At 49.4% G+C, this 26,072-nt stretch overlaps 3 protein-coding genes across 8 annotated transcripts; 2 read left to right on the plus strand and 1 right to left on the minus strand.

Moving 5' to 3' along the window:
* Positions 1–1,791: 1,791 nt before the first annotated feature.
* LOC120672127 (bZIP transcription factor ABI5 homolog) lies at positions 1,792–6,413 on the plus strand. 2 transcript variants are annotated; one of them, XM_039952426.1, is made up of 5 exons: positions 1,792–2,061; positions 4,507–5,592; positions 5,684–5,755; positions 5,869–5,898; positions 6,020–6,353. In XM_039952426.1, the coding sequence occupies exons 2-5, from the start codon at positions 4,585–4,587 to the stop codon at positions 6,110–6,112; spliced, it is 1,203 nt and encodes a 400-aa protein (XP_039808360.1). In that variant the 5' UTR covers positions 1,792–2,061; positions 4,507–4,584; the 3' UTR covers positions 6,113–6,353. The 2 variants fall into 2 exon arrangements, with proteins under 2 accessions (XP_039808360.1, XP_039808361.1); XM_039952427.1 differs by lacking the exon at positions 1,792–2,061 and having other exon boundaries at positions 4,585–5,592; positions 6,020–6,413.
* Positions 6,414–7,569: 1,156 nt separating this feature from the next.
* On the plus strand, positions 7,570–10,944 carry LOC120672946 (uncharacterized protein YnbD-like). 4 transcript variants are annotated; one of them, XM_039953582.1, is made up of 4 exons: positions 7,570–7,925; positions 8,426–8,793; positions 8,871–9,416; positions 10,485–10,944. In XM_039953582.1, exons 2-4 carry the CDS (start codon positions 8,784–8,786, stop codon positions 10,712–10,714), a joined length of 786 nt encoding a protein of 261 aa, XP_039809516.1. In that variant the 5' UTR covers positions 7,570–7,925; positions 8,426–8,783; the 3' UTR covers positions 10,715–10,944. The 4 variants fall into 4 exon arrangements, with proteins under 4 accessions (XP_039809516.1, XP_039809517.1, XP_039809519.1 ...); XM_039953583.1 differs by having other exon boundaries at positions 7,571–7,925; positions 8,426–8,527; positions 10,485–10,942; XM_039953585.1 differs by having other exon boundaries at positions 7,571–7,925; positions 8,426–8,474; positions 10,485–10,942.
* A 1,564-nt stretch (positions 10,945–12,508) lies between these two features.
* LOC120672944 (transcription factor LG2-like) lies at positions 12,509–22,986 on the minus strand. 2 transcript variants are annotated; one of them, XM_039953580.1, is made up of 13 exons: positions 22,784–22,986; positions 22,538–22,673; positions 21,799–21,950; positions 21,011–21,111; positions 20,407–20,637; positions 16,910–16,960; positions 16,334–16,393; positions 16,100–16,177; positions 15,929–15,974; positions 15,545–15,816; positions 15,221–15,451; positions 13,129–13,271; positions 12,509–12,919 (listed from the first exon to the last, which is right to left on the minus strand). In XM_039953580.1, exons 2-13 carry the CDS (start codon positions 22,660–22,662, stop codon positions 12,829–12,831), a joined length of 1,581 nt encoding a protein of 526 aa, XP_039809514.1. In that variant the 5' UTR covers positions 22,663–22,673; positions 22,784–22,986; the 3' UTR covers positions 12,509–12,828. The 2 variants fall into 2 exon arrangements, with proteins under 2 accessions (XP_039809514.1, XP_039809515.1); XM_039953581.1 differs by lacking the exon at positions 16,910–16,960.
* Between the last annotated feature and the right edge of the window lie 3,086 nt (positions 22,987–26,072).

A 26,072-nucleotide genomic window follows, 5' to 3' on the forward strand; every position in this document is an offset into this window, starting at 1 on the left:
GAACTAAGACTATTCCCAGCAGTCCTCCGATGCGGATACGCAAAAACTCAGTATGGCCCACCACCAGCGCTGCCTAAAAACGAGAGCAATTCCAGCAGCATGCGGTTGCTGGTGCGAATACCAAAAGCAGTCTGCAAGGATGCGATGAGAGAGAAACCGTAGATATGCGTGGCGTTGAGAGCGGACTCTTTTTTTCCGCAGCCGCATGCGCAACCTGCTGCATGAGCATCTTTCGTATCTGCGTGCCTTTTTTCCGCATCCGCATGCTGATAGGAGCATTGCTGGGAATAGCCTAAACAGGACCTGATTGCACTGCGCAACGGAGATTGGACCGTCGACTGCAGGCACGGAGTGGGGATCACCGTCACGGCACGTATCCTGCACGTGTCCGCCTCTCGCGGCCTGTACGTTTTGGCCACCCCTCCTCGTTTTCCTACGGCCACCCGGCACGGCGTGCGTCTGTCTTTTCGGTGCTGACATGCTACCCGGGAGAATGTTCAATTCAAATGCAATGCAACTAGGGCTGTGTTCACTTCCCCAAGTTTCTCCAAATTTTTCAAACTTTCCATCACATCAAAATCACATCAAAATATTAAATATAGCAAACGACTCATGCATGGAGTACTAAATATAGGTAAATAAAAAAACTAATTGCATAGTTTTGATGTACGTTGCGAAACGAATCTTTTGAGCCTAGTTACCTATAATAGGACAATATTTACCACAAACAAATGAAAAGTGCTAAAATGTGTTACAGTGTCCGATGTGACATTTTCTACTAGATTTTCGCGGATCTAAACACACCCTAGCTAGAGCAAGGGCAAGTTTTGGTTTTGGTTCCGGTTCGTAGCTGAATTTCTGACGACTTTACACTGACATGCAATCATGCATGGATGTTTCTCATCTCGTATTCCCATCTCGCGAGCTCTTGTCTGAACTCGGCGCAAATCTGCGATGCAGAGTGTGCCAGCCAGATAGGGCGCGATTGGTTTGCGGACCTGCGCAGCCTGGCTCGCACGACAGATCCTGGCCCCCGCTGGCCTGGCTCGCTAGGTGCGGCAGCCATCTGTTTGGCTCATGTTTCCAATCAGCCAGGTCGATCAGAGATTTTGTTTGGTTGCCTATCCAGCGCCGGTCCAGCCCCTTTTTCATCTCAGTGCACGCTCCCCCATAAGCTTAGCTTGCACCACACGAGCCTGGCCGCCAGGAAACGCTCGATTTTGCTGCATGCGGTGAGCCAGGCCCGGAGAAGCTTTTTGCACCGCACGGGCCAGGCTCAAGTGCTAATTCAACCAACCAATCACGCTCACGTTGCATCCCGCGAGCCAGGTTCGGCTGCATACGAGCAACCAATCACCCCCTAACGCCCCTCGGTGTACACCGGCGTCGGTGCGCGCAGCCGGCGGGCGGTGGCAACTCGGCAGAGAGCCTAAGGGCAAACAAAAGCAAGGAGATATTCCTCGCAAAAAAAAACAAGGAGATAAACGCGCGGCAGACTGCGGCGTTGCCTGCGCCTGCCTGCATGGGGGCTGCAGAGCTGACAAAACCCCGAGGCGGAAGCAAGCCGCATGCAGCGGCTAGGCCGTAGCGGCCCCTCGAAACTTTGGAGCCCATCGCCTCGCCTCGCCTCGCCTCCCCCGGAAGGCAAGGAAAAGGATCGCGATTGGGGTGGAAAGCCAGCGCGCCGACGAGCCCGACAAGTCCAAACGATGGACAGGGGGCGAGCAGCGCCAGATGCGCCGTCTCGCCCCCACGCGGCCGCGCCTGCCTATAAGTAATGCCGACACGGCCGCGCACATGTCTAGCAGCTCAGAGCTAATTGCCTCCGTTTAGGCGCCGCACCCAGACCGCCCCGCGGCTCCCACGCCAAGCCAAGCGCCCATTTTCTCGCGCGGCGTCCGTCCGCGCGGCGAGAAACTCTCCCCGCTTAACGCTCCGCTCCGTCACTCCGGCGGCGGCTGCTCGGTTCGCCGCCGGCCGGCCAACCTCTGCGCTGGGCATCGGCTGCCGGGCGGCGCGCGGCCGCGCTCGGTGCTCGCTTCGGGCGCGGCGCCTGAGCAGGTACGTTTCACTACCGTTTGTGCTAACTTGGGATGAATGCGGGGTGTTTGACGGTGCGCTTTGCGGCGTAATTCGTGATTAGAGCTAACAGCGAGGGGCAGGAATTAGGTCGATGGACTGACTATTGCTGACCGGGTTTGATTTGATACTATGCTGTTCATTCCTCATCTTTTTGCCGTAATGTTGAAGAAGCGACCTTCTGTTGCTGCATGTCTGGTCGATTGGCCCTCCATTCATTTACAGTTGAGGCAGCCCTTGAAAATGTGAACACCACCATGCATCTGCCTCTGCCACTGCCAGTAACCCGTCCTAAAGGGGAAGTACCTACAACTACAAGCTCCCTCAGATTTTCGTAGGTGCGACCTTTATCATTTACGAATGATATAGGACTAAATTGTGTATTTTCTTTTGCGGCAAGAATTTAAATGATGATGAGAAACAAAATTTAAAAATTTAAAACACATGAGAGATTAAAACTTAAAAAAAAGAGAAGTGTCAGCTTTTGTGGAGAAGAAGAAGAAGAAGACAAGAAGCGATATAGTGATAGCTTCCAGTGGTTTCAATGTTATCTGGACATGGGCCTAAAATGGGCCAACATCGGATTTATGGGACAAATGCCAGTTTACACCTTACATACAAATTATGGGCCTACAATTCATTCAGTCTGGAAGATGTTCAGAACAAATTGGCCCGCGCTCGGCTAGGAGTATGTATGCTTTTCAGAGTTCACACTTGACACAAAGATGATGCGAGACGTGCACAACTTTTTCATGAATCTTCATCTGGGTATTTAGACTTAGACTTTTGAATCAGTTGATTCATTCTAATGGAGATTCCAGTTAGTTCTGAAATCGTTGGATTTAGAGCAAACGTCCGAAAACTTATCCTAGATGCGCCGCCTTCCATTTAGCGTATATTATGGACCAATGTGAGAATCCGGGAAAGTTCAAGGACCTTGGTTGATAATTTCACCTCAGGCTGCCGTCAGGGGCGGGTTTAGGGGGGGCTAGGGGGGCTCTAGCCCCGCCTACTGCCCAAAACCTCCATTGAAATCAAAGGAGAAAAATGAGAAGAAAAAAAAAGATGAAGAAAATGAGAGAAAATGAGTGGAGATGAGAATGAGAAAGAACCAAGCCCCCTAAGTTTGTAATTTGCGTCCGCCACTTGCTGCCGTATAGCATGACTCTGCATGCACAACTGCGTCGTGCAAAAGAAAAAAGAAATAAATTACTGTGACTGCACCTAGCACGCGCGTCGAGGTCGAATAGGAGTGGCCGATCACGCTACGTCCGCGGCGGCCCAGCGAACCACAAGCTAAATGTCAACAAGGAGCTCGTCAGACCTCGCGCTTAGCGCACGGCCGGGTTGTCCCACCACGGAAGCCGTGGGGGGAGACGGATCAAGGTTCAAGATGGTCACGCCTCCTCGCAGCCCCGTCTACCACCAGCATTCGGCCCTGTTTAGTTACAGGGCAAATTTTTTTTTTGGAATCTTACTAATTTGAAGTACTAAATGAAGTTTATTTACAAAACTTTTTGCAGATATGAGTTGTAAATCGCGAGACGAATCTAATGATGCTAATTAATCCATAATTAATCAATAATTAGCGGGTGGTACTGTAGCATCAATGTTGCAAATTATGGATTAAGTAGGCTCATTAGATTCGTCTCGTGATTTACAGCCCATCTATGCAAAAAGTTTTGTAAATAGACTTTATTTAGTACTCCATACATGTGTCGAAATATTGGATGCGATGATTTTTTTGTGTTTACGGAGTTTATGGAGTGGTAAATAGGGCCTTCGTTTCTGTTGGGAAACGGCCAGGGGGGCGACGTCACCACGCGCTCCTTGGCTACTGCCAGAGCAGAGGACGCACGCAGGCCTAACTGACTCGCATGCCGGAACCCAAGGAAAACGTGCGCCGATGACCTGCCATGCATATCGAAGCCGGATGCAGCCATGAGCCGCCGCTGAAGCCTCAAGGAACAAGCCTACTAACGTCTCGTGTATCTGCCAGCGATTGGCTGGTAAAGCACAAGTGTTAGTTTGTGAGGATGGATGGAAGCGTTTACCTCTGTTCTCGACTTCACCTGTTTTGCGCAAATTAATACTACGGCACAACTAGAGTGAAGTCTTTTGTACAAAGAGAACAAAACAAGAGGCAGGGTGAAGTAATCAGCATTACCTTTCTTTTTTACCGTCTTTGGCCGAGCGTGGAAGATCGGTCCCGTTTTGCGAGAGCATGAAACTGAACCTACGTAACAGACGAGGCAAGTGTACAAACGAGGAAGTATCTATCCACCATCCACTCGCATACATCCGATCAGCGCCCCCATTTATCTGTTCATTTATTCAAGCGGATGCGACAAGCACCGGCACCGCATGCACCTGGGTTTTCTCGATTTGGAGCCGGTTCTAATCACCGCGCTTTGTTCTGGCATGCAGGCTATAAATAAGGACGGCGTGCGGCGTTCAAGCAGAGCAGTAAGGGGGAAACAAAGAAGATCTAGGGGAGGGATCGTGATGGCGTCAGAGATGAGCAAGAACGTCAAGGTCCTCGACGAGCAGGAGGTCACCTCGCACCAGCGCGGCGACCAGGGCGTCGGCGCCCGGCCCGGCGGCGCGGCGGCGGAGGACCAGGCGCAGGCGGATCAGCTGGCGCGGCAGGCGTCCATCATGTCGCTGACGCTGGAGGAGCTGCAGAGCTCGCTCTGCGAGCCGGGGCGCAACTTCGGGTCCATGAACATGGACGAGTTCGTGGCCAACATATGGAACGCCGAGGAGTTCCAGGCCGCCACCGGCGGGTGCAAGCAGGACGCGGCGGAGCAGGAGGCGGCGGCGACAGGGGTGGGTGGGAACGGAGGGAGCGGGCTGGTTCGCCAGGGGTCGTTCGCTCTGCCGCCGCCGCTGTCGCGGAAGACGGTGGAGGAGGTCTGGGCGGAGATCAACCAGGGCCCGGCGGACGCGGGGGCCCACCCGGCGCCGCAGGCCGTCGTGCAGCCGCAGGCGGGGAGCGGCGGCGTCGCGGCCAGCGGGCGGCAGGTGACGCTGGGCGAGATGACCCTGGAGGACTTCCTGGTCAAGGCCGGCGTCGTGCGGGGCGCCTTCGCCGCCGGGTACGGCCAGGCGGTCGGCATGGTCCCGGCTGCGCCGATGGGCCACATGCCGCAGGGGCAGCTCGCGGCTCCCATGATGTACCAGGTGGCGCCGGCCAACGCCGTGTTCCCGGTGATGGGCGACGGCATGGGGTACCCCAACGGGTACCCCGGGGCCATGGCGGTGGTGCCGCCGCCGCCGCCGTCCCAGTGCGTGGCGCCCGCCGTGAGCCCGGGGTCGTCGGACGGGATGAGCGCCATGACGAAGGCGGAGATGATGAGCTGCATTGGCAACGGAGGGATGGTCCGGAACGGCGGCGGCGCGAGGAAGCGCGACTTCCCCGAGGACGGCTGCACCGAGAAGACGGTGGAGCGCCGGCAGCGCCGCATGATCAAGAACCGCGAGTCGGCGGCCCGGTCACGAGCCAGGAAGCAGGTTTGCATTTGCTGTTCTCGTCTGTTTTTCGGTGGTCTTTGCGTTTCAAGTGACAAGAGACTTGATGTGCTCTGAAACGGTGCTGGTGCAGGCGTATACCGTGGAGCTCGAGGCCGAACTGAACCATCTCAAGGAGGAGAACGCGCGCCTCAAAGCCGAGGAGGTACTGAGAAGCGAAGCATGATTCATCAACATCTCCCAATTATTTCTCTTAGCAATCTAAGACATTGTTCTGACCAAACACATTTTCTGCGCTCCGTCTTCTTTCTCCTGCAGAATACAATTCTGCTGTCGAAGAAAAAGATGGTAATGTCCCTGCCATTCTCTTGCAGAGTGTTCATCGTCCGCTAATTGTCAGTGTAGCAATCAAAACGGTTGTTGGGCAGTGTGCTGACGGGAACATGCCATGGCTTTGTGTCTGTTTCAGCTGGTGGAGAAGATGATCGAGCAGGCGAGGGAGAACGTCAGCGCCAAGAAGAGCGGTCGCGGGCTGCGCCGCTGCGGCAGCGCCAAGTGGTGAAATGTGACCAGCGCTGCTCGCATTGTGCAGAGTCCAATCCGCTTGCTTCCGTCGGAAGCGCTGCTGTACCTGCAACAGCGTCGGTAGTAGCAACGTCGTTAGTAACAGCACGCGATGTGATCGCTGTAAAATGGTTGATGAGCACGAGCTGTGCGTTGGCCTGCTGCTGTTTATAAGCCGTGCGTCGTAGTACAAACAATAAACCCGCTGTAAGATAGCAACGCAACACAAGCTCTGCCTGTTCTGCTCGTGTATAGTATATTGGTATTTAACAAGGGCCATACTATACTGTTCGTTTCTCCATCTTCTGCATTTGCTTCTGGCGTCTACTAGTACCTAGTACTACCAAAATTTTTCTCATAGCAGAGTGCTTTGTGTTTTGCTCGTACATAGTAGTATTTGACAAGAGCCATACTATACCGTTTGTTTCTCCATCGTCTGCATTTGCTTCTGACGTCTAGTGCGAGTACAAATATTTTTTCACAGCAGAGTGCTTTTGCCAAGTGTTTTGCATTGCAGGTTTTCTTTCCTAAAACCATGCCGATTCCAAAGTTTTTTTAGTGTTTATTGAGTTACATATTCTAACATGCGTATTTCGCAGAAAAAAATATTTCCAGCATTTTTTAGTGTTTGTTGAGTTACAGTAAATATCGATGCTGTGTACTAGAAAAAAACGCAACCTACAAGCTACCTGATCATATCTGGGCCGCACGGACCTATTCCCCCGCACTCAGGACCTAAGTAGGAACATGGGCCCTCTGGTGAGCTGTGGCTCTGCTGCAAGCCCATATACAGACTCCACCTCCCACCCACGGTACGGTGCACGCGACTCCATCACACGGTTACATCAGGACTCTTTTTCTTTCTTTCTTTCTTTTTGAAAATTTGATCACGTGAGGACTCTTTTTTTTAGAGGGCGATCACGTGAGGACTCAGGACTCGTCTCCACCCTCATCTACTGTTCAACCTAGAGTTAAAAAAACTGTTCAACCTAGAGGTATAAAAAATGTTCAACCTAGAGAGAGAGGGTCCCACTCCGACGATCGGCAAGCTCCGTGGCTCGAGAGCAGGGAAACGCTCTACGGCGAGCCGTTAGGGGAGAGGACGCCGTGAAGCGAAGCGAGTGAGGCAGCTTGGTCAACAGGCGGCACTAAGGGTAATCTCCTCCGGAGCGTGTGTGACTCTGAGATTTGCGGCATAGGTGAGACAAGGGTTCTATTTGGGTGATTATAAGCTGTTATGGAAAATAAACTAAAATCTTTTCTGAATATTTTGATTCCTTCCGTTCGATTTTTTTTGTTTTCAGCTTGTTTTAATTTATTCACTTTCACAGAACTTTATTTATTGAATCAGCCGAAATTAGCTTATTTTTTAAATTTTTTCTATTAAAAATCGGCAAAACCTAGATTTTTCGCGTATGAGAAGTTGAGAACTCCCTATGTGACAAGCGAGCCTCCTTGACCCCGACCTCCTTTTCTCCGTGCGCCGTCGCTGCTTGTCCCTCCGCCGCCGCCTCCTGCCCTCTCCCTGCTCGCTCCTGCCCTCTCCCTGCGCCACCCCTGCCCTCTCCCGCTGCAGCCGCCATCGCCGTCGCCCCTGCCCTCCCCGCGCCTGCCTCCAGACCAGCGCCGTCCTTCCCTCCCCTGACGTCGCCTCCCTCCGCATCCGCGCCGTCTTGCCCTTCCCCTGCCTCCGGAGCCTCGCCGTCGCCCCTGCAGTGCACCTGACGCCGGCTGGTTCTCCTGCCTCCGCTTTTGGCAGCTGGGGGACTCGCTGCTCGTGCTCGGCGTGCTCTACTCCATCACCCATCCGAGTAAGGATGCCCACCCCCTTAATGCCCCTACTTTTACTACTTGACATAGACCAATCTAGTCTTATTTAACATACATGTAATTTACAAAGTAGAAATGCAATAGCGATAGTTGATTCTCCTAATACAAGTGTTCCTTCGCCGTTTTGGAATTTGCCCGTTCTGCTGGTATATCCTTTGGCATATTTGTGACATTATAATATGTAGACAAGTTACTAGAAAACATTAGAATTATTGACTTCTGCTAGTATTCAATAAAAAAATGAGATAGCATCAGCCTCAGGCCACTTCAGACATTTTACCACTCGACTTACACAATCAACTCAAAATAATCAGGATTGCCAAATACCCAGTTTATTTACACAGCCGATTCTCCAGACAGTTGGCTTATCTCAGAATCTTACTTTTTCAGAAAAGCGAGGTCCAGATAAGCAGAAACAAATAGGACCAAGGTCTTGTGTCAGTCCTGTTGATGTTGAATTGATTTTGTTGACAATTTTCAGGGCCCTGTGATTTGAGGGGTTCTGGATGAAGTGACCGTGTGTCGAAATGGTGAATTGCTCATTGCGGGAATGCATATAGTGTCACCGTGTTTCCAGATTCACGTGCGTCCTTGTGGAGTTTCAAAATGCAAATTTTCAGAACCATTGGATTGTGCTAATCAAGGATCAGTGGATCACGTCAGATATTGTGCTGTGCTTGGGGAATTAATAAACTCCACATGCCTTGAATGTTAAATCATTGATACTGCTCACTTCGAAACAAAAAGCAACTGAGCAAGCCATAATATTGAATGTCATTATCCCACTGAAATAACATAATTCCTGTATGTTGTGTTCATTAAACAAGCTGTAGTTTCTTATGGTGAAAGGTTGCTTTAACTACTATGTATTTTGTGCTTGTTCGTCCTTGATTGTTGGACTGAAGTCTATATCTAATGTCTTGCAGAGATGGGTTGGGGAATATCTAGATTGATTGGACTGAAGGCTGCTGTCCTGCTTTCTGTGGCATATTATTTCCATGGACTTGGAGCAACCCTTATCTCATTTCCTCTCATATATGCATCCATGATTGCAATGCTAGTCTCCATAGCTTCCCATCCAGCGATTGATCTTCCTTTACTCCTTGGCAAGGCATCCGATGGAAGCTTTCCTTTGTGGTCATGGATCATGTTCTCGCCATTTCTTCTTTTCATCCACATGTTTGTGCTGCTACGAAGATTTGTGAAAAATGAGCCCCTGTACACTGAGATTGCAGATGGAGTGTTTGTTGGAGGATGGCCTTCTTCAGTTGAACACCTGCCACCATGTGACCCTGCAGTCATAGATTGCACATGCGAGCTGCCAAAAAGCCCGACTCTATCCAATAATGCATATCTGTGCGTTGCTACTTGGGATACAAGGGCTCCTCAGCCATCACAGATTGAGTCTGCGGTGCGATGGGCTATGAGAAAGCGATCACAGAACAAGGCTATCTATGTCCACTGTGCCTATGGTAAAAATGTTTTCCTCATCTCTACTTTGGATAATGAACTATGCTGTTTTTCCCTATGTATTTTTTTCTTGGAAATACTTTTCTTTTAGAAAAAGGGTTCACCTGGCTTTTATAGAAAGCGAATGAGAGTTATTACAGGAATCAGAACTGGGGAGACCAGTTTTTGCAAAGCAAAAGAACAGAAAAAGAGCAACCCGCTCGACAACCGAGAAAGAAACTAGCTAAGCCACTAATCAACAGAAGTCCTCCGACTGCTTGTCTCGTAGCGTCTCCACAAACGGCTCCACACATGCTCTCAGTCGGCCCTCCAGAATGCATTTGTGTAGTTTAGTTGTATTTAGATAGTTGTTGGGACTTGAGATACATATTTACCTCCAGAGGTGATGAGTTCTAATGAATTGGTGAACCATATAAAAGATGCTGGCATTGATTGTTTAGTCAGTAAACAAAACATACTGATACATTATTTTTCAATTTTCATGTCATCTTGTGTTAGAAGGGCAGGCCTGGTGTAGTGATGTGAAGCCAACCCACTGAGCACCAAGTCGCGGGTTCGACACAGCCTCCCTGCAGTTACTGTACGGGAAAGGCCTGCCTTTCTTTATCCCTTCCCTAGACCCCAATCAGTGGGAGCCGCCGGCACTGGGTCTGCCCTTTATGTCATCTTGTGTCATGTGTGTTATTTTTCATGTATAATTTATTTTTGCTTATCTGCAAACAAGTATGAAACCGTCATGGGATGCTGAACGGCATCTGCATTGCACTTGGGCTGTATCTTGATCCATCCCATATATAGTAGTATATAGTGTACCTTGGGAGTTTGCTAATGCTAGCCAAGATTAACGTAAAAATTAAAAGAAAATTAAGCTTAAGCTTGGTACATGTACCCAACTCAACCTTTAATTTGCCTTTTAGCTTAAACCTCCTTGTTACTGGTTTCAAAATTAAACCTCTTCATAATGGTTTGTGCATACCAATTTCCTCACTTCTCTAATAGACCATGCAATTGACTGATTGAGCACTAGGATTGGCTGGTTATTTAATGGTGTGTTACATCCCTAACAACAGGTCATGGCAGAAGCGTCTGTGTGATGTGTGCACTTCTTGTTGCACTAGGATTGGCTGAAGATTGGAAAGCTGCTGAGCAAATGATTCGTGAGAAACGGCCCTGTATTAGGATGAACACTCTTCACCGCAAAAGCTTGGAGGAATGGTCGAAACATCTGCTCGCCTCTTCAAAAAGAAGTGGGGAATCAGATGTGAGTTCTGTTATCCATTCAGATTATAACCGAAAATGAAACTGGAAGAAACAGGATTGTTCAATAACTGTGATATGTAAGATGGACTATACCATTCTGTAGATTTGTTTACTGCTTCCTAGTATGTACATTGCTCATTCTCTAAGGTATCCTTTTCTGGTATGTATGTTGTATGAACTATATGTATAAATTTACTACTGTTGTTGCACTGCTGGGTTCTAATTCGCAGGACGAATCTAATGAGCCTAATCAACCCTTGGTTTACTACAGTGATGCTACAGTAAACATCTGCTAATTATGGATTAATTACCCTCATTAGATTTGTCTCACGAATTTGCCTAGGGATTCTGCAATTAGTTTTGTAATTAGATTTCATTTAATACTCTTAAATAACAAGATTCTCTTTGATGTGATAGGGCTAAAGTTTAGCCCTCCGGAACCAAACACCTTTGCTCCTCACTGAATGCTTGCCAGGCAAGTGCTGTTGTCGAACCCTTTTCTTCTTGGGGGAAAAAAATCCCTGCTAGGTTGATGGGGTCTCATTTATAGCTAAATGTGATATGTTTCTTTCTTTCAGCAACCTGCATTCAATATCACTGCTATGTTTCATTCACTTGATCGCAAAGAAAGTGTTCAGCTATTCTTCTCTTTAAGTTTTCCTATGAAGTTCTCTTGTGTTTTGGATGCTCTTGTGGCCTTTATCCTTATCGCTGTTGCCAGGCCTTTTCAATCACAAATTTGCAGTCAAAAGGATGGATTTTTGAGACCTGCGTGATTGGAATATTGTTCATCTGATGGAAAGTGCTGTACATGACAACTTATTCAAATTTTCGTGGTAGATATTTTAAAAAAATGTTCATGGTAGATGCATTCAAAGCAGAGCTGATTCTAAATCTTCAGGCCCATTGATAGGTTGATCTTAGGCCATGACAGCTCTCTCTTAGATTCATTTGTCCATGAATAGAATGGACTTGCATCTTCTAATTTGCTATTCAGTTAGCATCTGTGTTATTTCCACTTGTGTTGCTGACTATTGCTCTTCTTTCTTGACGTCTATTTCTAGCTGTTTCAGACATTGCTCTGCCTTACTCTTCACTAGTCATGCTTTTAAATATTATTTGACAGTATTAAAAGGCTTGTTCTTCTTCTTGTTGTGGGTGATGATATTAAACTTTTGTGTCGGCTTTAGACAGATTGCTGTTTCTCTATTTCCCATCAGTGTTTAGCAGAATCAGGTTTCGAAAATTGGCTGCCTGTAATTTGGATTAGCATTGGTTTGATTCAGTTTGTTTAGTTCGTTAGCAATTTCTTTGTTAGGAGAGGCAACGTTTGGTCCATCCATCCATGTCTTTGTTTATTGTTGAGCAATACCAGATTGTAGCCGATGAGGCGATGACAGCCCGGTTAGCTGGTGTCGTTGTTTATTGAGGAACACTACCAGATTATACCCGATGATAGGCCATTGCCTGTCTACCATATTTATGTGGTATAATAATCTCTTAGGCCCTGCCTATCCATCCTGGATAAGTCTACTAAAGAAGTGTTTCGAAAATTGGCTGCCTGTAATTTGGATTAGCATTGGTTTGATTCAGTTTGTTTAGTTCGTTAGCAATTTCTTTGTTAGGAGAGGCAACGTTTGGTCCATCCATCCATGTCTTTGTTTATTGTTGAGCAATACCAGATTGTAGCCGATGAGGCGATGACAGCCCGGTTAGCTGGTGTCGTTGTTTATTGAGGAACACTACCAGATTATACCCGATGATAGGCCATTGCCTGTCTACCATATTTATGTGGTATAATAATCTCTTAGGCCCTGCCTATCCATCCTGGATAAGTCTACTAAAGAAGTGTTTCATAACAATTAAACAACCTGAGAGTTATTTAATGGTTACTCTGCCTCTGCTTTGTTTTCTCTTGCTACTCACAAAAAAAAAAATCTGCAGTGCTAACCCTTCAATCAGTTCAAGAGCCATATGAACTGGTGAGCCACCCAACATTGCACCACAGCAGTTCCTTCCTCTCCCTTTCGCCTAGTGATGCTGCTTTCTCAGTACTTTAATAATACAACATTACAATGCACCTCCTTCTCAAAAATCAGAATCTTGGTCACATCACTGGCGGCCCCTACTTTACTACACCCTCCAGGTGAGGCCTCAAAATCCCGAGAACTGGTTCTGCTGCTGTTGGTGCATAACCTGCAGCTCCGTTGCTGTGGGGCTGAGGCTCTCTGCACCGATGAAGTTACTGTTACAGGAGAGAGTAAAATGCATGCATTGTCAGCCATGTAGATTTCTCACTTTTCATGTGTTGAAATCTGAACAAAAAAAAAGTGATCTTATCTTTCGGAAAGAGAAGGAGTACATGTGATTCAGGCATGGTTGGGAACAACCACAGTGCAGTGAGTTAATAACAGGGTGCAGTTTTACAGCTGAAGGCTGAAGTCTGAATCTTACTCGCGGGGGCGGGAAGCCCAGAGATTGCTGAGAGCTCTGAGGCGGCGGTAGTACTCCCCAATGGAGAGGAAGCACCGCGCCGCCTGCCGAGTGGTCAGGATCCGGCGCATCTGATGCAATGTCTGCTGCCTGAGATTGTCGGCCTGCAGTTGGAACAGCACACATGAAAAGAAAGGTGAGATGTCACATTAGATTTGTTTCTTGTCTTGGCTATGCTGCACATTGGCGCTTCCATTATCTTGAATGACAGGGCATTTTCGGATCATGCAGATGCATCTATTCTAGTGTTGTCGTGCTGTCTTATTCCTACTATATTCTAGCCTGGACTCTGGCTCAAAGTTCTCTGGTGGTGCTTAATCTTAATCTAATGAAACGTCCTTTTCAGAAAAGTTTGGACTTTTGATGGTGTAGCAATTGTTTTCCACCTATTGACAGCTGTATATCAACTTGCTGAGTTATGCTTACCATTTTCTTATATTACATATCTCTAGAGAATGAAAAGAAATACTCCCTCCAGTCACCAATACACGATGATGATGTTTTGGACAACCAAAACAAACTGAAACTAATTCATTTTGTTTGTCCAAAACATCATATATTAATGATTGGAGATAGTAGGTTGTGAGTATCAGCAACAAGCAGCTTCTATCCTGAGAGCCTGAAAAAATAGGAGAATGACCAATCATCTGTGATCTTGTTTCTAATAGGTCTTTTTCATATGCACCTCTATCTTATCCAAATACACTGCTACTCCTAACAACTTTGTTCATTGTGCCCATGGGTCTTATAAGGCTTTCTGTGGAATGATTGCTCCAATCATGAACCTAGGAAATACTAATTAGCTGCCTTCTTGCAAAGTTCTGTCTACAGACCAAAAATAAGCATACATCTCAAAAGGAATAATAGCTCAGGAAAGGTGAAAATAAACTAACAAATTGGAGGTCGCAATCTCCTTAATCCATAAAAAGGCATGGTCATTTATTTTAGGCTTCTTGCCGTCCATGGGGCTCAAGTTTAGGTGGCCGTGTCCTTTTCCTGACACTGTTCATGGATTGAGCCCTTGCAACTTTTGCAAGCCATGGAGCACACCATGAATGAGAGGCCTCAAGCATTTTTTGCTGTGGCTGTGGGGCCTCTGTTCTGCCGAGGCACCAGCAAACAGAGAGGGAGAGAGAATAAAAAGGAGATGGCCGGCACAGGGAAGACGCACAAGAGGCATCGTTTCTGCACAGTGCCAACCGTATGTATCCGGCCATTGACTTTCTGTAGAAAGAGACAGGTGTGTACGTGTATGTACAGCCAGTACACGTGTGACCAGGAACAAAGCCTTGCCAAAACCACACACATAAAAAAGGATCAAAGCCTTGCCTTCTTTGGTCCCTACCAACTCCTCCAGAAAACATACAATAATTGTCACCAGCAGCATTAGCTTGTTGTGATCATTGAACAAAAAACAGCATTGGCTGTGTTTAGATCCATAAAATGGTAGTAAAAAAAGTCACATCGGACATTGTAGCACACTGTAGCACTTTTCGTTTGTTTGTGGTAATTGTTGTCCTACTATGATCTAATTAGACTCAAAAAATTCGTTTCATCGTGTACATCAAAACTATGCAATTAGTTTTTTTATTTACCTACATTTAATGCTCCATATATGAGGCAAAAGATTTGATGTGATAGGTAAATAGTGAAGTTTGAAGAGAGAAATTTTGGAACTAAACAAAGCCATTAGCTTGCTTGTTGTTTAATCACGAGCTAATTATGCGTGCTGGAAAGTGGTAATGATGCTTATCCGGTTTTCTGCAGGTTTAAGCTAGCTTTCTGACAAAAGGTTGGCCTGCCATGGAGAAAGCAGGACAAGGCCCAGTAGCCTGTGGGACGACTGGACGAGGACCAGCTCCATTGCTACTGTTACTGTGCTGTTCTGACAGGGAAGGACTACTGTACTTGAAAGTTTAATCCAGCTTTTCCTCTTTGTGTTAGATTGTTGGGTTAAAAAATGTTTACCGATCATGATGCAGTAAGAATAAGAGCTCAATGCGGGGGGCAGTGAATGATGCCGGGAACGGTGAGGGGGAGTAAAAATAGTGACCTGCTGATAGAAGCTTTCGAGGCTGGCGAGCTTCTCCAGCGCGACGGCCATGAGGCTCATGTAGTTGGGGGCGGCGGCGCCGTCGTTGAGCGTGCCGGCGGCGACGGTGTCGGCCAGGGACTGGTGCAGGCCCTGCGCGAGCGCCTCCTCCGCCTGCTCCGACGACTGCTGCAGGTTGCAGATCCCCAGCAGCTGCTGCTCCGTCAGCGGGTCCAGCTGCGGTATCAGGATCTGCATGGCCAATGCAAGAAAAAGAGGGAGGCTCGGTTAGCAGTAGCACGCACGGGGCGGACGCCATGGCGGCGGCAGCGGTCGTGCTCGTACCTTGAGCAGCTCCGACGGGCGGAAACCGCCCATCCAGAAGAAGCAGCGCTCGGCGGGGGTGGCCCAGCTGCCGGTGAGGAGGTGGAAGACGTCGGCGCGCGCCAGCGCCGCCTTGAGCTGGAACAGCTCGTCGTAGTGCTGCATGCACTCCTCCACGATGAGGCCCAGGTTGCCGTCCAGCAGGTGCGCCTGCAGCCCGCCGCGGAGCTCCGCCAGCCGCTTGCTGTCGTCGTCCAGCCACCGCGCGTATTCCATGTCGAACATGGCGGCGCCTGCACGCGTACGGCACAGCGGAGTTAGCAGCCGGCCGTCTCGGCCACCGCGCCGGCGGGCCTGCGGCGGCAGCTAGTGGTGAGTACTACGAAATGGACGGCGCTGAGTTACCAGAGCCCATGCCCCCCGCGGCGCTGCACCCTCCAACGAACAGGCCCTGGACCACGGCAAAATGAAAATGCCCATGACACATCAAGCAAGCTCTAAATGATACGAGCTCGCATCCAATGCACGATCAGATTCATCAGATGGGTTAGTTTCGGAGTTCGGGCTGGAACAAACCTGTGACCGTGCTCTCTGGAGCTCATGCTCGACCTGCTGGAGCCTGATCCGGCTAGTCTCCAGCTGCTGCACGTAAGCCTGCGGTGAAAGGACAAGGGCAGATAAGATAATCACTCATCAGCAATCTCAGGACCAGGCATTGCCCATCATCAAACAAAATGACAGTCTTTTCTGAAAAGATCGAAATGACAGTTGATGGCTGGAGTTCCTGTAATCAATCAGTCAAGTCATCACCTTCTTCCTGAGCCTGCTCTTCCTCGCAGCCTCTCTGTTCTGCGCCAGCCGCCGTTCCGTCTGCCAGAATCCAATGGTCAGCGTGCAGGAAAACGAAACAGATGCAGGTCTGTCCATGCGATGCATATATGATTACGAAAGCAGGAACAGTGATGAAGCCGGAGAGAAATCCAGACATGAGAGAAATCCAGACATTCAGGACCTGTTTAGTTCCCACCCATAAACCCTGTAAACGCAAAAAAAATCGTCACATCGAATGTTTCGACACATGCGAGTACTAAATGAAGTCTATTTATAAATTTTTTACATAGATGGGCTATAAATCGCGAGACGAATCTAATGAGCCGACTTAATCCATGATTTGCAACAGTGATGCTACAGTAACCATCCGCTAATTATTGATTAATCATGGATTAATTAGCATCATTAGATTCGTCTCGCGATTTACAACCCATCTGTACAAAAATTTTTGTAAATAGACTTCATTTAGTACTTCAAATTAGTAAGATTTCAACGTAAATTTTTTTTGCGCTGGAACTAAATAGGGCCTCAGTGCAACAAGAGCAGCCATCCCACCTTGGCATCCACCAACTTGCCATCTTTCCTTGTGGATCCTCCTTGCTTCCTCTGTGCAAAGTACACCAGCAACAAACAAGCCACCCGAATTTAGATGGTACTAGAAAACCTGGGGCGCGGCGTTGCCGCGCCAGATTGGGCTGCCCAGCTAGTAGACGACTTGTATGATTGGAAACACTAATACTCCATCAAATTGAATGGCTATCTTGGACCATATATTCCCTTCTCGTACAAGCTGTAATAATGCGTCAAATGTAGAAACAACGGATAGAAGTTTGTTTTGCACAACAATCAAGATTATAGATCACCTAAACCTTCATATATCATCTACAATTATTCCTGGCTGAACCTGGGTGAGTGAACTGGTACCGTTATGGACCCAATAATTAATATAGAAGTTAATCAGTAACCATTTGTTGAAGTTAAATGATTGAATTGGCATATATATATATATATATATATATATGTTAGGGGAAACACGGGGGACGATAAGTCCCCACTTTTTTTTTTGAGAGGTCACCAGGGGGACGGAAAATCCCCACCTGAATTCCATTAAACCAGGTGCATATATATGAGTCAATGCATGGTCCTTGGTGGGACAATTTTTGTCAGCTCCCTCATTATTTCCTTGTTGGTTACTTTGTGAGTAACCTGCACAAAGTTTTATCCTACTAGGCAATATAAAGAGGTAGCAGTCTAGTGTATCGTGTTATGCTGTCCAAACAGACACTACTCTTTGCTGTTAATTTGGCTAGCATAATAGTTGACAGCTAATATTGTGTCATGAACCTGATTTTCAAATGATACAGCTGTTAATAGCTTTTTCAGAGAGCTGAAGTAGTAGCAACTTCTATGTAGAACCACGGTAATGGACAGATTGAGGGAAGAAAACATCAAAGTTCTTCCTTTTCCACTAACACCTCGCCGAGCTCCTTACTACGCTGTTGTAGTGATGGATAGCAGCTGTTGGAGTTAGAGCACCGTAGAGTAAGGAATAGAAAACTTAAACCTTGCATGTGCACTCCGCTTGTCGGCGTTGCCCTCCATCTCACTGTCTCCTTTTTCGCCTGTGGCCATCTTGTCCCCGTCGGGCTCTTGGGGTATTGTCATCCTCCAGAAGCAGCGTCTTGAAGTTGAACATTGCTGCCGTCTGAAATGCAGCTCGGGGTGGTATGCGGCCGCTCAGTGCGGCATTTCGTTGAACAGGTCGTGCGCACACGAAGTGCTATGCCTGCGTACGGACTGGGCACTCGTGGACCCTCTCCACCTGCCCGGGGTTACCCGTGCCGGAGACGACCCGGCCGCGGACTCCCCGCCGTCGTCGCCGACCGAGCCGACCGTCGCATCCGTCCACGCCGACGGCTTCTTCGACGCGCGCGAGGCTGAGACGCCCACCAAGGGCCGCCTACCGTTCTCCTCCCCGGATCCGCTCGAGGCGTGGGAGCTCGTGTATCAGGACGGCCGCGCCGTCCCCGCGCCGGCAGGCGACCCTGTCCTCGACCCGCTGCTGGACTTCCTCGCCCGGTGCCCGCCTGTCAGGGAGCGGGGCGTGTCTCCTCACCCTTGTCCGCGCTGCACCGTGGAGCTGGAGCCGCGGCCCAGGCAAAGGGCCGACGCCGGGTCGCGCCGCCGAGGGCGCCCAGCGAGCAGGTCGACGCGGCGGGTTCTCCTCTTTTGCCTGGGCCGACGCCGGGTCGCGCCGCCGAGGGCGCCCAGCGAGCAGGTTGACGCGGCGGGTTCTCCTCTTTCGTTCTCCTCCTCCGCGGCCCGGTAGGCAGTTCGGCATGCTCCGGCGTGGCGGCCCGGCGGCGCGCGGTGGCCCGGCGGCTCGGCGCGACTGCCCGGCGGGCAGCTCGATGCGGTGCGGCTTCTCCTCCTCCGTTGTCCTCATCCGCGGTGGCTCGGTGCGGCGCGGGACGAGGACGGAGGCGGTGGCGGCGCGGGCTGCGCTTACGGCCGGGGCGGGGCCAGTCGGCCGTTCCGTGGCCTGTGCTCGAAGCCTCTGGAAACGCTAGCTGTAATGCACGTGCTGGGACGTTCGATCAACATCCAACGGCTGAGGAAAACAAGCAACGTGGCCCAATGAAATGCGAGAGCTTGGTCCAGGTTTAGAGGTTTAGAGATAGCTACAGCTATAGCACACACAACACTATACAGCAGCACCATCTCGCCATCGCCATCCAACGAAAGGGAACTGCAGCTACAGCTACAGCTACAGCTACAGGCACGTTGTAGCCGAAGCTCCTTGTCGTCCGTCCATCACCGTCGATGGACGCCGCCCGCTGCTGCTGCACCGCCACTGTCCATCTCCGTCCAACACACACAGGCAGCTTTTGGCTGTAGGCCTGTAGCTGTCCCCGAAAGCTCAGTGAGGCCGGTGTTGGCAGCCACGGCCCTGTTGCTATCGATCGGTGCTGTTGGCGGCAAGGTGCAGTGCAGGCAGATAAAATGGGGCTCATCACAGCTTTGGCCCTGTTTAGTTGAAACGCAAATTTTATTTCGAAAAAATCTTGCTAATTTAAAGTACTAAATGAAATTTATTTATAAAACCTTTTATACAGATGGGTTGTAAATCGCGAGACGAATCTAATGATGCTAATTAATTCATGATTAATCCATAATTAGCGGCTGGTAACTGTAGCATCACTGTTGCAAATCATAGATTAAGTATGCTCATTAGATTCGTCTCGCGATTTATAGCTCGTCCATGCAAAAAATTTTGTAAATAGACTTTATTTAGTACTCCATACATGTGTCGAAACATTTGATGTGATGTTTTTTTGTGTTTACGAGATTTATGGAATGGGAACTAAACAGAGCCTTTGTTCCCTTTGTTTCTTGAAGGGGAATTACCACAGCTTTTATCCGTCCATCCATCATCCATGATGATCATCCAGGGGAGAGAGAGACAAAAAGGGAGGTTAGGGGTGACCCTGGCCATGATTTGGCGTCCCCTCCGTAGGATTGACCAGATGCCATCAGTCCAATCACCCAGGGGATTGGGCACGGCTGGCCTCCAATTCGGATGGCCCAATCACCCTACGCACGCATGGCATGCCTCTGTGTTTAGCGGCAAGATTCACCGTCATTCCCTCACTCACTCATCCTATCCTAGGGACATGAGCTAAGCTGCAAAGCGATTGGGGGCAGGGTACACCAACACCAACAGGCAACAGCACAGTGGCGCGGTTCTTGCCGTACGGGCACTGCCTCGGCGCTGGTGTGACACGAGAGAACAGCGTCGTGTTACGTACAAGAAGTACCGCAAGATTTTGAGGACGGGTTTTTTCAACGACGTGACAGCAATCAATATTCTGAAGAGAAGAGACTGGTGAGTCGTGCTGGGCGACGGGAGCTCGTGGCTGGCTGGCTGGGGGCCGTAGGAGAGCCTACGACAGGAGAGGGGGTGTGCTCCACTGCTTGCTACTGTGGCAGGAAAAGAGGAGGTCCAGCCGGCCAGGCAGAGGGAGGGGGCAGGAGGCAGGAGGCAGGCGTACCTTGTCATGGTCTCCCCCTCCGTGCAGCTGCAGCGGGGGCGGGTGGTGCTGCTGAAAGCTTGGCGGGGGCGCGGCAGCGGCGAGGCCCGGCTTGTAGCTGTAATCATCAGTGGTCACCATCATGACCTCCTGTCCCGGCGCAGGGGAGGCTGGGGACACCAACTCCATCTGAGACATTGTGTTCTGAGCTGAGCTCGAGTCAGTGGTGCTCCCTACTAACTGCGAATTCCCCTGTTCAGCAATTACAGGGCAACAGTGAGCGGCCGGTAAAAAGATTTATGCCGATGTCTGGTCCGCCCCGCCGCGGTAAAAACCATAAAAAACACAATCAATGAGCCGCCACCACGCCGCACATCGCTCGTCGTCCTCCTCGTCCTCGTTTTTACCCTCGCTCGCTCGCTCGTCGGCTCGTCGCCGTGGCTGGCTGGCTGCTGCGGATGCAGAGCTGCAGCAGGCCAACACAGCACAGCACAGCAAGAACAGCCACATGTTTTCTTGGGTTCAGCGACGAGGCAGAGGGCGAGATGAGCGAGTGAATGCGCTGCGTGCATGCATGAATCAATGATCATGGGAGATCGGGAGGCCTGTGCTTGGCTTTGCTTACACTGTGCAGCTGCTGTTGGTGCCTCATTGGCCACGAAGGGAAGATCTCCAGCGTGGGGGGCCTGCCTGCGCCAGCGCCCGCGAGGTATCCTGCCGCTGCCGCTGCATGCATACAAGGAGAATTAAGGCCCTGTTTAGTTCCCTTCAAAATTTCAAAACTTTACAAGATTCCCCATCACATCGAATGTTAACGCATGCATGAAGTATTAAATGTAGCTAAATAAAATAACTAATTACATAGTTAGATTGTAATTTGCGAGACGAATCTTTTGAGCTAGTTAACCCATGACGGGACCATAATTATCAAATACAAACGAAAGTGCTACAGTGTTTTACACCCAAATTTTTACGCAACTAAACAAGGCCTAACACGGGGCCTTATCGAATACCGATTCCTCCCCTGTTCATGCATCCCCTCCTCTCCCTCTCTCTCATCCATCATCCTCCATGCCATGAAGTTGCAGAGAGAGAGAGAGAGAGAGAGAGGGAGGAGGTAGCTAGTAGCAAGAAGAAATAATGCATGAGAAAGAGAAACCAAGAGAGTAATACGTAATGTTTCCATCTTTGTGGCATCGGCATCGACACCATTATATGCAGTGCAGCTGCAGCTGCTGCACACTGTGTTGCATAGGAATGGAAACCAGCAGGGGCGCCAAAAGGCGAGGCATGTCTCGCCCTGTGCGGCGCTGTGCACGGCGAGGCGAGAAACGAAAGCGAGCCCAAGAGCCTTTTTGGCATGTAGCTGAGGTTCGGAGAGCGAAGAAGAACAAGAGCCCAAGAGCAGCTTACGCTTTGTCTGCGCCGCGACGTCGCTCCTGGTGATCACGCCCGGGTCGACGCAGCCGCCGGTGCTGGCAGAGGCGCCTCCGCCATGGATGAGCGCCTCCTCCAGCTCCACGAACCCGAAGTAGGCAGAAGCCGGCGCCGCGGGCTGGATGTCCCTGCTCGAGCAGCGGCGCACACAGAGCCCGTCAGTCATCGCCCCCCCAAGCTAGCTAGGCTATAGCCACCGAGGAGGCAAAAGCTAGCAGATAAAAACTTTTCAGGAATGGAAAGGCCGAGACCCGAGGCCGCCTAGACCTCCTGCTGATGGGCAGGCAGATAAGGATGAGGGCGAAGCGAAAAGATGGAGCCGAGCCGAGCCGATCCGATCGACCTCGGTGCTCAAATCACTCGCGGGATGCAGGCCTTGGGCATTAAGAAATTCCGGTGCGTGGGCGGAGGTGTAATCCAACCAAAGTGGCGCAGCATAAGCTTGTGGAATCAGTCTGTTATAAAGACGGATTAAAAGGACGGCGAAAAATACTTTACTTAAAGAAGCTGCGCGCACTCAAGGATTTGAAAACACGGCAAGTGCTCGTAGTTGCAGCAGCTGGGTTGCGACGCGGAAAAAGTTGCAGCAGCGGGAGCTCTTGCATGCTGGCTCTTGGTCTTGGATGAGGATGAGGCGAGGTAGGAGATGGCGGGCCAGAGGGATCAAAGAAAAAACCAACCGGAACCGAGTTGAGGGAGGAGAGGCGGCACGTACAGGAAGCAGGAAGGCGGTGGGGCGGCGGCGGCATGGTGTTGGAGTTGGACACCGTACGCGAACGCCGGATTGAGAGGCAGCGCCGCCCGCTCCATCCTCCAGGAGCTCTCCTCGCCGTGCACCATGGTCACGAGCTCTGCCGCTACCAACAGGAGACCATGAAGAAGAAGAGTGAGTGATTGTGGTGGCGCTTGCCGGAAGAGAGGGAGGGCTAGTAGAGAAAGGAAGAAGATGCCGTGGGCTTACCATCCTTGCAAAAGCATGCAAGGCTGCAAGCAGAGCCCTCGCCGCCTCTTTGTTTGTTTCTGCTCGCAGCTCTCGCACGCGGAAAAGAGGAGCACTGGCGAATTGAACCGGCCTTGGAGTTTCATCCACTGTACTGCAAAGAAGATCTTGTCCTTTTGAACACGTCCTGCCTCCTCTTTTCTCACAGGCTTGTAACAGCTAGTTGGGGACTTTTTTTTATTAAGCATACCTGTATTACTGGATAAGGAAAGCGTACACATACGAGAACAAATACAGATACCCTGTGTAAGGATACATGGGCAGTTGTTCTCACCATCTTACACAAAGGCCCCTACAAGAAATAGAAATTACATAAAAGTCCCAGGCCCTTGTGCTACTCGAAGCCACCAGAAGTCTCCGCTAACCAGCACCGACGAATCGGCCGCCGTCGAGGAAGACGTCGTGGCCACCATGGATCAGGAAGAGCTCCATCGCTGCAAAGCTTTGACAAGAGCCGCAAAGGACACCCGACAAAGAAGCCGGGATGAAAGCGCCGTTGGAAGAGCATCGGCCGGGGATGCACCCCGAACTCCACCGATCCTGGGACAAAGCTCGCCGATGACTCCTGCCGCCGGGACCTCGAGCTCGACCCATCCTCCAGCTTGCCGCACCGCCCACAACCGCCACCGTACCCTTGACAAAAGGCGCCGCCATCAGACGACCGCGCCAACTCCAACACAGGGGATTCGGCAGATCCCCTTTTCCCCGGATCCACCCTTGACGACGAAGGAGACCTCCAAAGGGGCGAGGACGAGACCGGGAAACCTTATCCCTCTGCAACGCCACCGCCATCGCCTCGCCGGCGCCACCAGGAAGACACAGCCGCAAGAAGGACACCCCTCTCCGGCAAAACCTAGACCTAGATAGGACACTACCTAATCTATACACAACCGCACGGTGATTTGCCGGTCCATCTCGCTCTCCGACGCCCAGAAGGCCGCCGGAGTGGAAGAGGACCGGCAAAATCGCCGCCGGGAAATCAATCCGCCTCCTTTTTCGCCTTCCTGTGCTGTAGCAGCTTCAAAGAGACGAGAAGGGAGAGGAAGCGAAGCTTCACCGCCTCTTTTATTAGCCCTTCAGGTTCGCTAGTTGGGGACTTGGGAGGGAGGGAAGGGATGCAGAGGGAGGCTAGAGGGGGCGAGGCGAGGGATAGAGAGGGGTGTGGTAGGGCTTTTCTGTCAGCATTTCTGTCTCCTACTCCACTCCTTGTAACCACCTTTCACCTCTCATTGGCCGGCCTCTGGCCCTCGCCCTCTGAGACGGCAAGTACTCAGCAAAAGAAGGCATTGAATAGAAAGAGGAGGGAGAGGAAAAAAGAGAACAGAGAGAGAAAGGAACACAAGCTTTTTTTTATAAAAGGTCTGAGATTGAGAAGTTGTTCTACACTTCTATCTCCTCCCCCTTCTATGATTCTATGGTGTTGAAAGCAGATGAGAGAGACAGAGAGGAAGCCTAGCTAGGAGAGACAGAGGGAGTTCATTTAATTTGATTCGTCAAAGTGTATGCTCTAACTCCATAATACATCTCCAATTATCACAAGAAACTAGTTTAATCCCAAGCAATCTATCCTAACCGAAACACCACCAAATATGATATGGATACACATCCAATGTGAAGAATTATAAAAGGCTAGGAGCATGGAAAATATTAAAATCTGGTAGGTGCTTGGAAATGGGTTTGTTTGGGATTATCCCCGTCTTCACAGGTCAACATCATGGCATTGTCATGCACCAAATACTAAAAACATTCTTTCCTCAAATAAAGAGAAATACAGTATTTGTTTCATAGACCTCATTCTGGCCTCCTTGGCTCTCCCGGTCTTCCCCTCCTGAGATGCTATGGATAACTGCAAACAGGGAGCACACTAAACACATTTGCATGAGTTGAGGCCAAGTTGCTGACTGGTCATTAGTGCCTAATCCTTTGCCTAAGTAGGGCCTCAAGCGCATGATAAACTACTCCAAAAAGAAGCTGCATTTATACTTGCTGGCCAACTCCTCAGGTCACTTAACCAAATTGCTTGAACCTTTTTTAACTATAAGAAATTGCTTGATCCTTGAGCTGCAAAAGCCCAACAAAGATCATTAATTCTGGAAAATTCTTATTGGTTTCTTTTTTTGAAATAACTTATTGGTTTCTGTCACTGCTGGTTTTGTTTAACACTTCTTTCTCTCTCTAGCGAGACTTTCTTTCTTCTACCAGGCTTGGTCAAGGCTGAAGTTCCAAAAGGCTTCCTGTTCATGTGCCGGAGGCCTGGGCCTTCAGTGAATCATTGAACAGTGCGTACGGAGAAGGAGCAGAAAATACTATACTGTATACCCTACCCAGTGCCAGTAGAAGGTCGCCCTGTCGGTCTGTCCAATTCCTTGTTCAGAGATTCGGTAGATTTAAGATTTTGCAAATCTTTTGGCAAGAATAGGTCTGCACTCTATGGTCTAGTATCTCGTTTTCGCCGTTTTTTATTGGGCAGAGAACATTGCGGAATCAGCAAGTGAGATACACGCACGCAAGAAGAGGGAGATGGGCATGCAGTTCTGGCGAATCATGCTTTGCCATCCGACAATGGCAAATTACGAAAGTGAAAACGAGACACCGCAAAAAAATCTGTAACTCTACTTGTTTCTAAAGTAAGCAATAATTATTTGATCCATCAATCCGAATTTTAATCAGAACCCAAATTAATTAATCGGAATCCTAATTAGAACCTGAACAATCAACACCTGGTGCGGTTCTATACACGGATTGAAAGAGTATAAATTGATGGTCTCGTATAGATTCAGATAAAATTTATATTATCCATAGCAACGTACATACACTCTAATAATATTTAAAAAATAAAGAACAACACACAGACATCGCGACAACATAGTCTCGGATTGCACCACTTAAATCTCGTTCGTTGTCTTCTAGATTTTATCACCGGTAGCCCTTTTGTTTTGACATGACACGCCAGTTGGAATTTCAGGCTTAGTGACCGGAATATGGATAATCCGAATGCTTCCACGGCTTGCATCTTCTTCTTTTTTAACCCACTTGACTTGAGAGAGAAAAGAAAGATTTTATGCCAGTGTGCTACTGGTTCATGCCAACGCCACTACGGATTACGGAATTCTCACCTGCATTTTTTTTTTGCGCAAAGCCTCATCTGCAAACTTGTGTAGCAAAGCAACTACCACAGAAAGGTCAACGGTTTGAACTTTCAGATCAACCTTGTCTCATCGTATTCTTCTATCAGGGGACAGGTCAAGAG

Source organism: Panicum virgatum, chromosome 5N (genome assembly GCF_016808335.1).
Source record: "Panicum virgatum strain AP13 chromosome 5N, P.virgatum_v5, whole genome shotgun sequence".
NCBI classification, from domain to species: Eukaryota; Viridiplantae; Streptophyta; class Magnoliopsida; order Poales; family Poaceae; genus Panicum; species Panicum virgatum.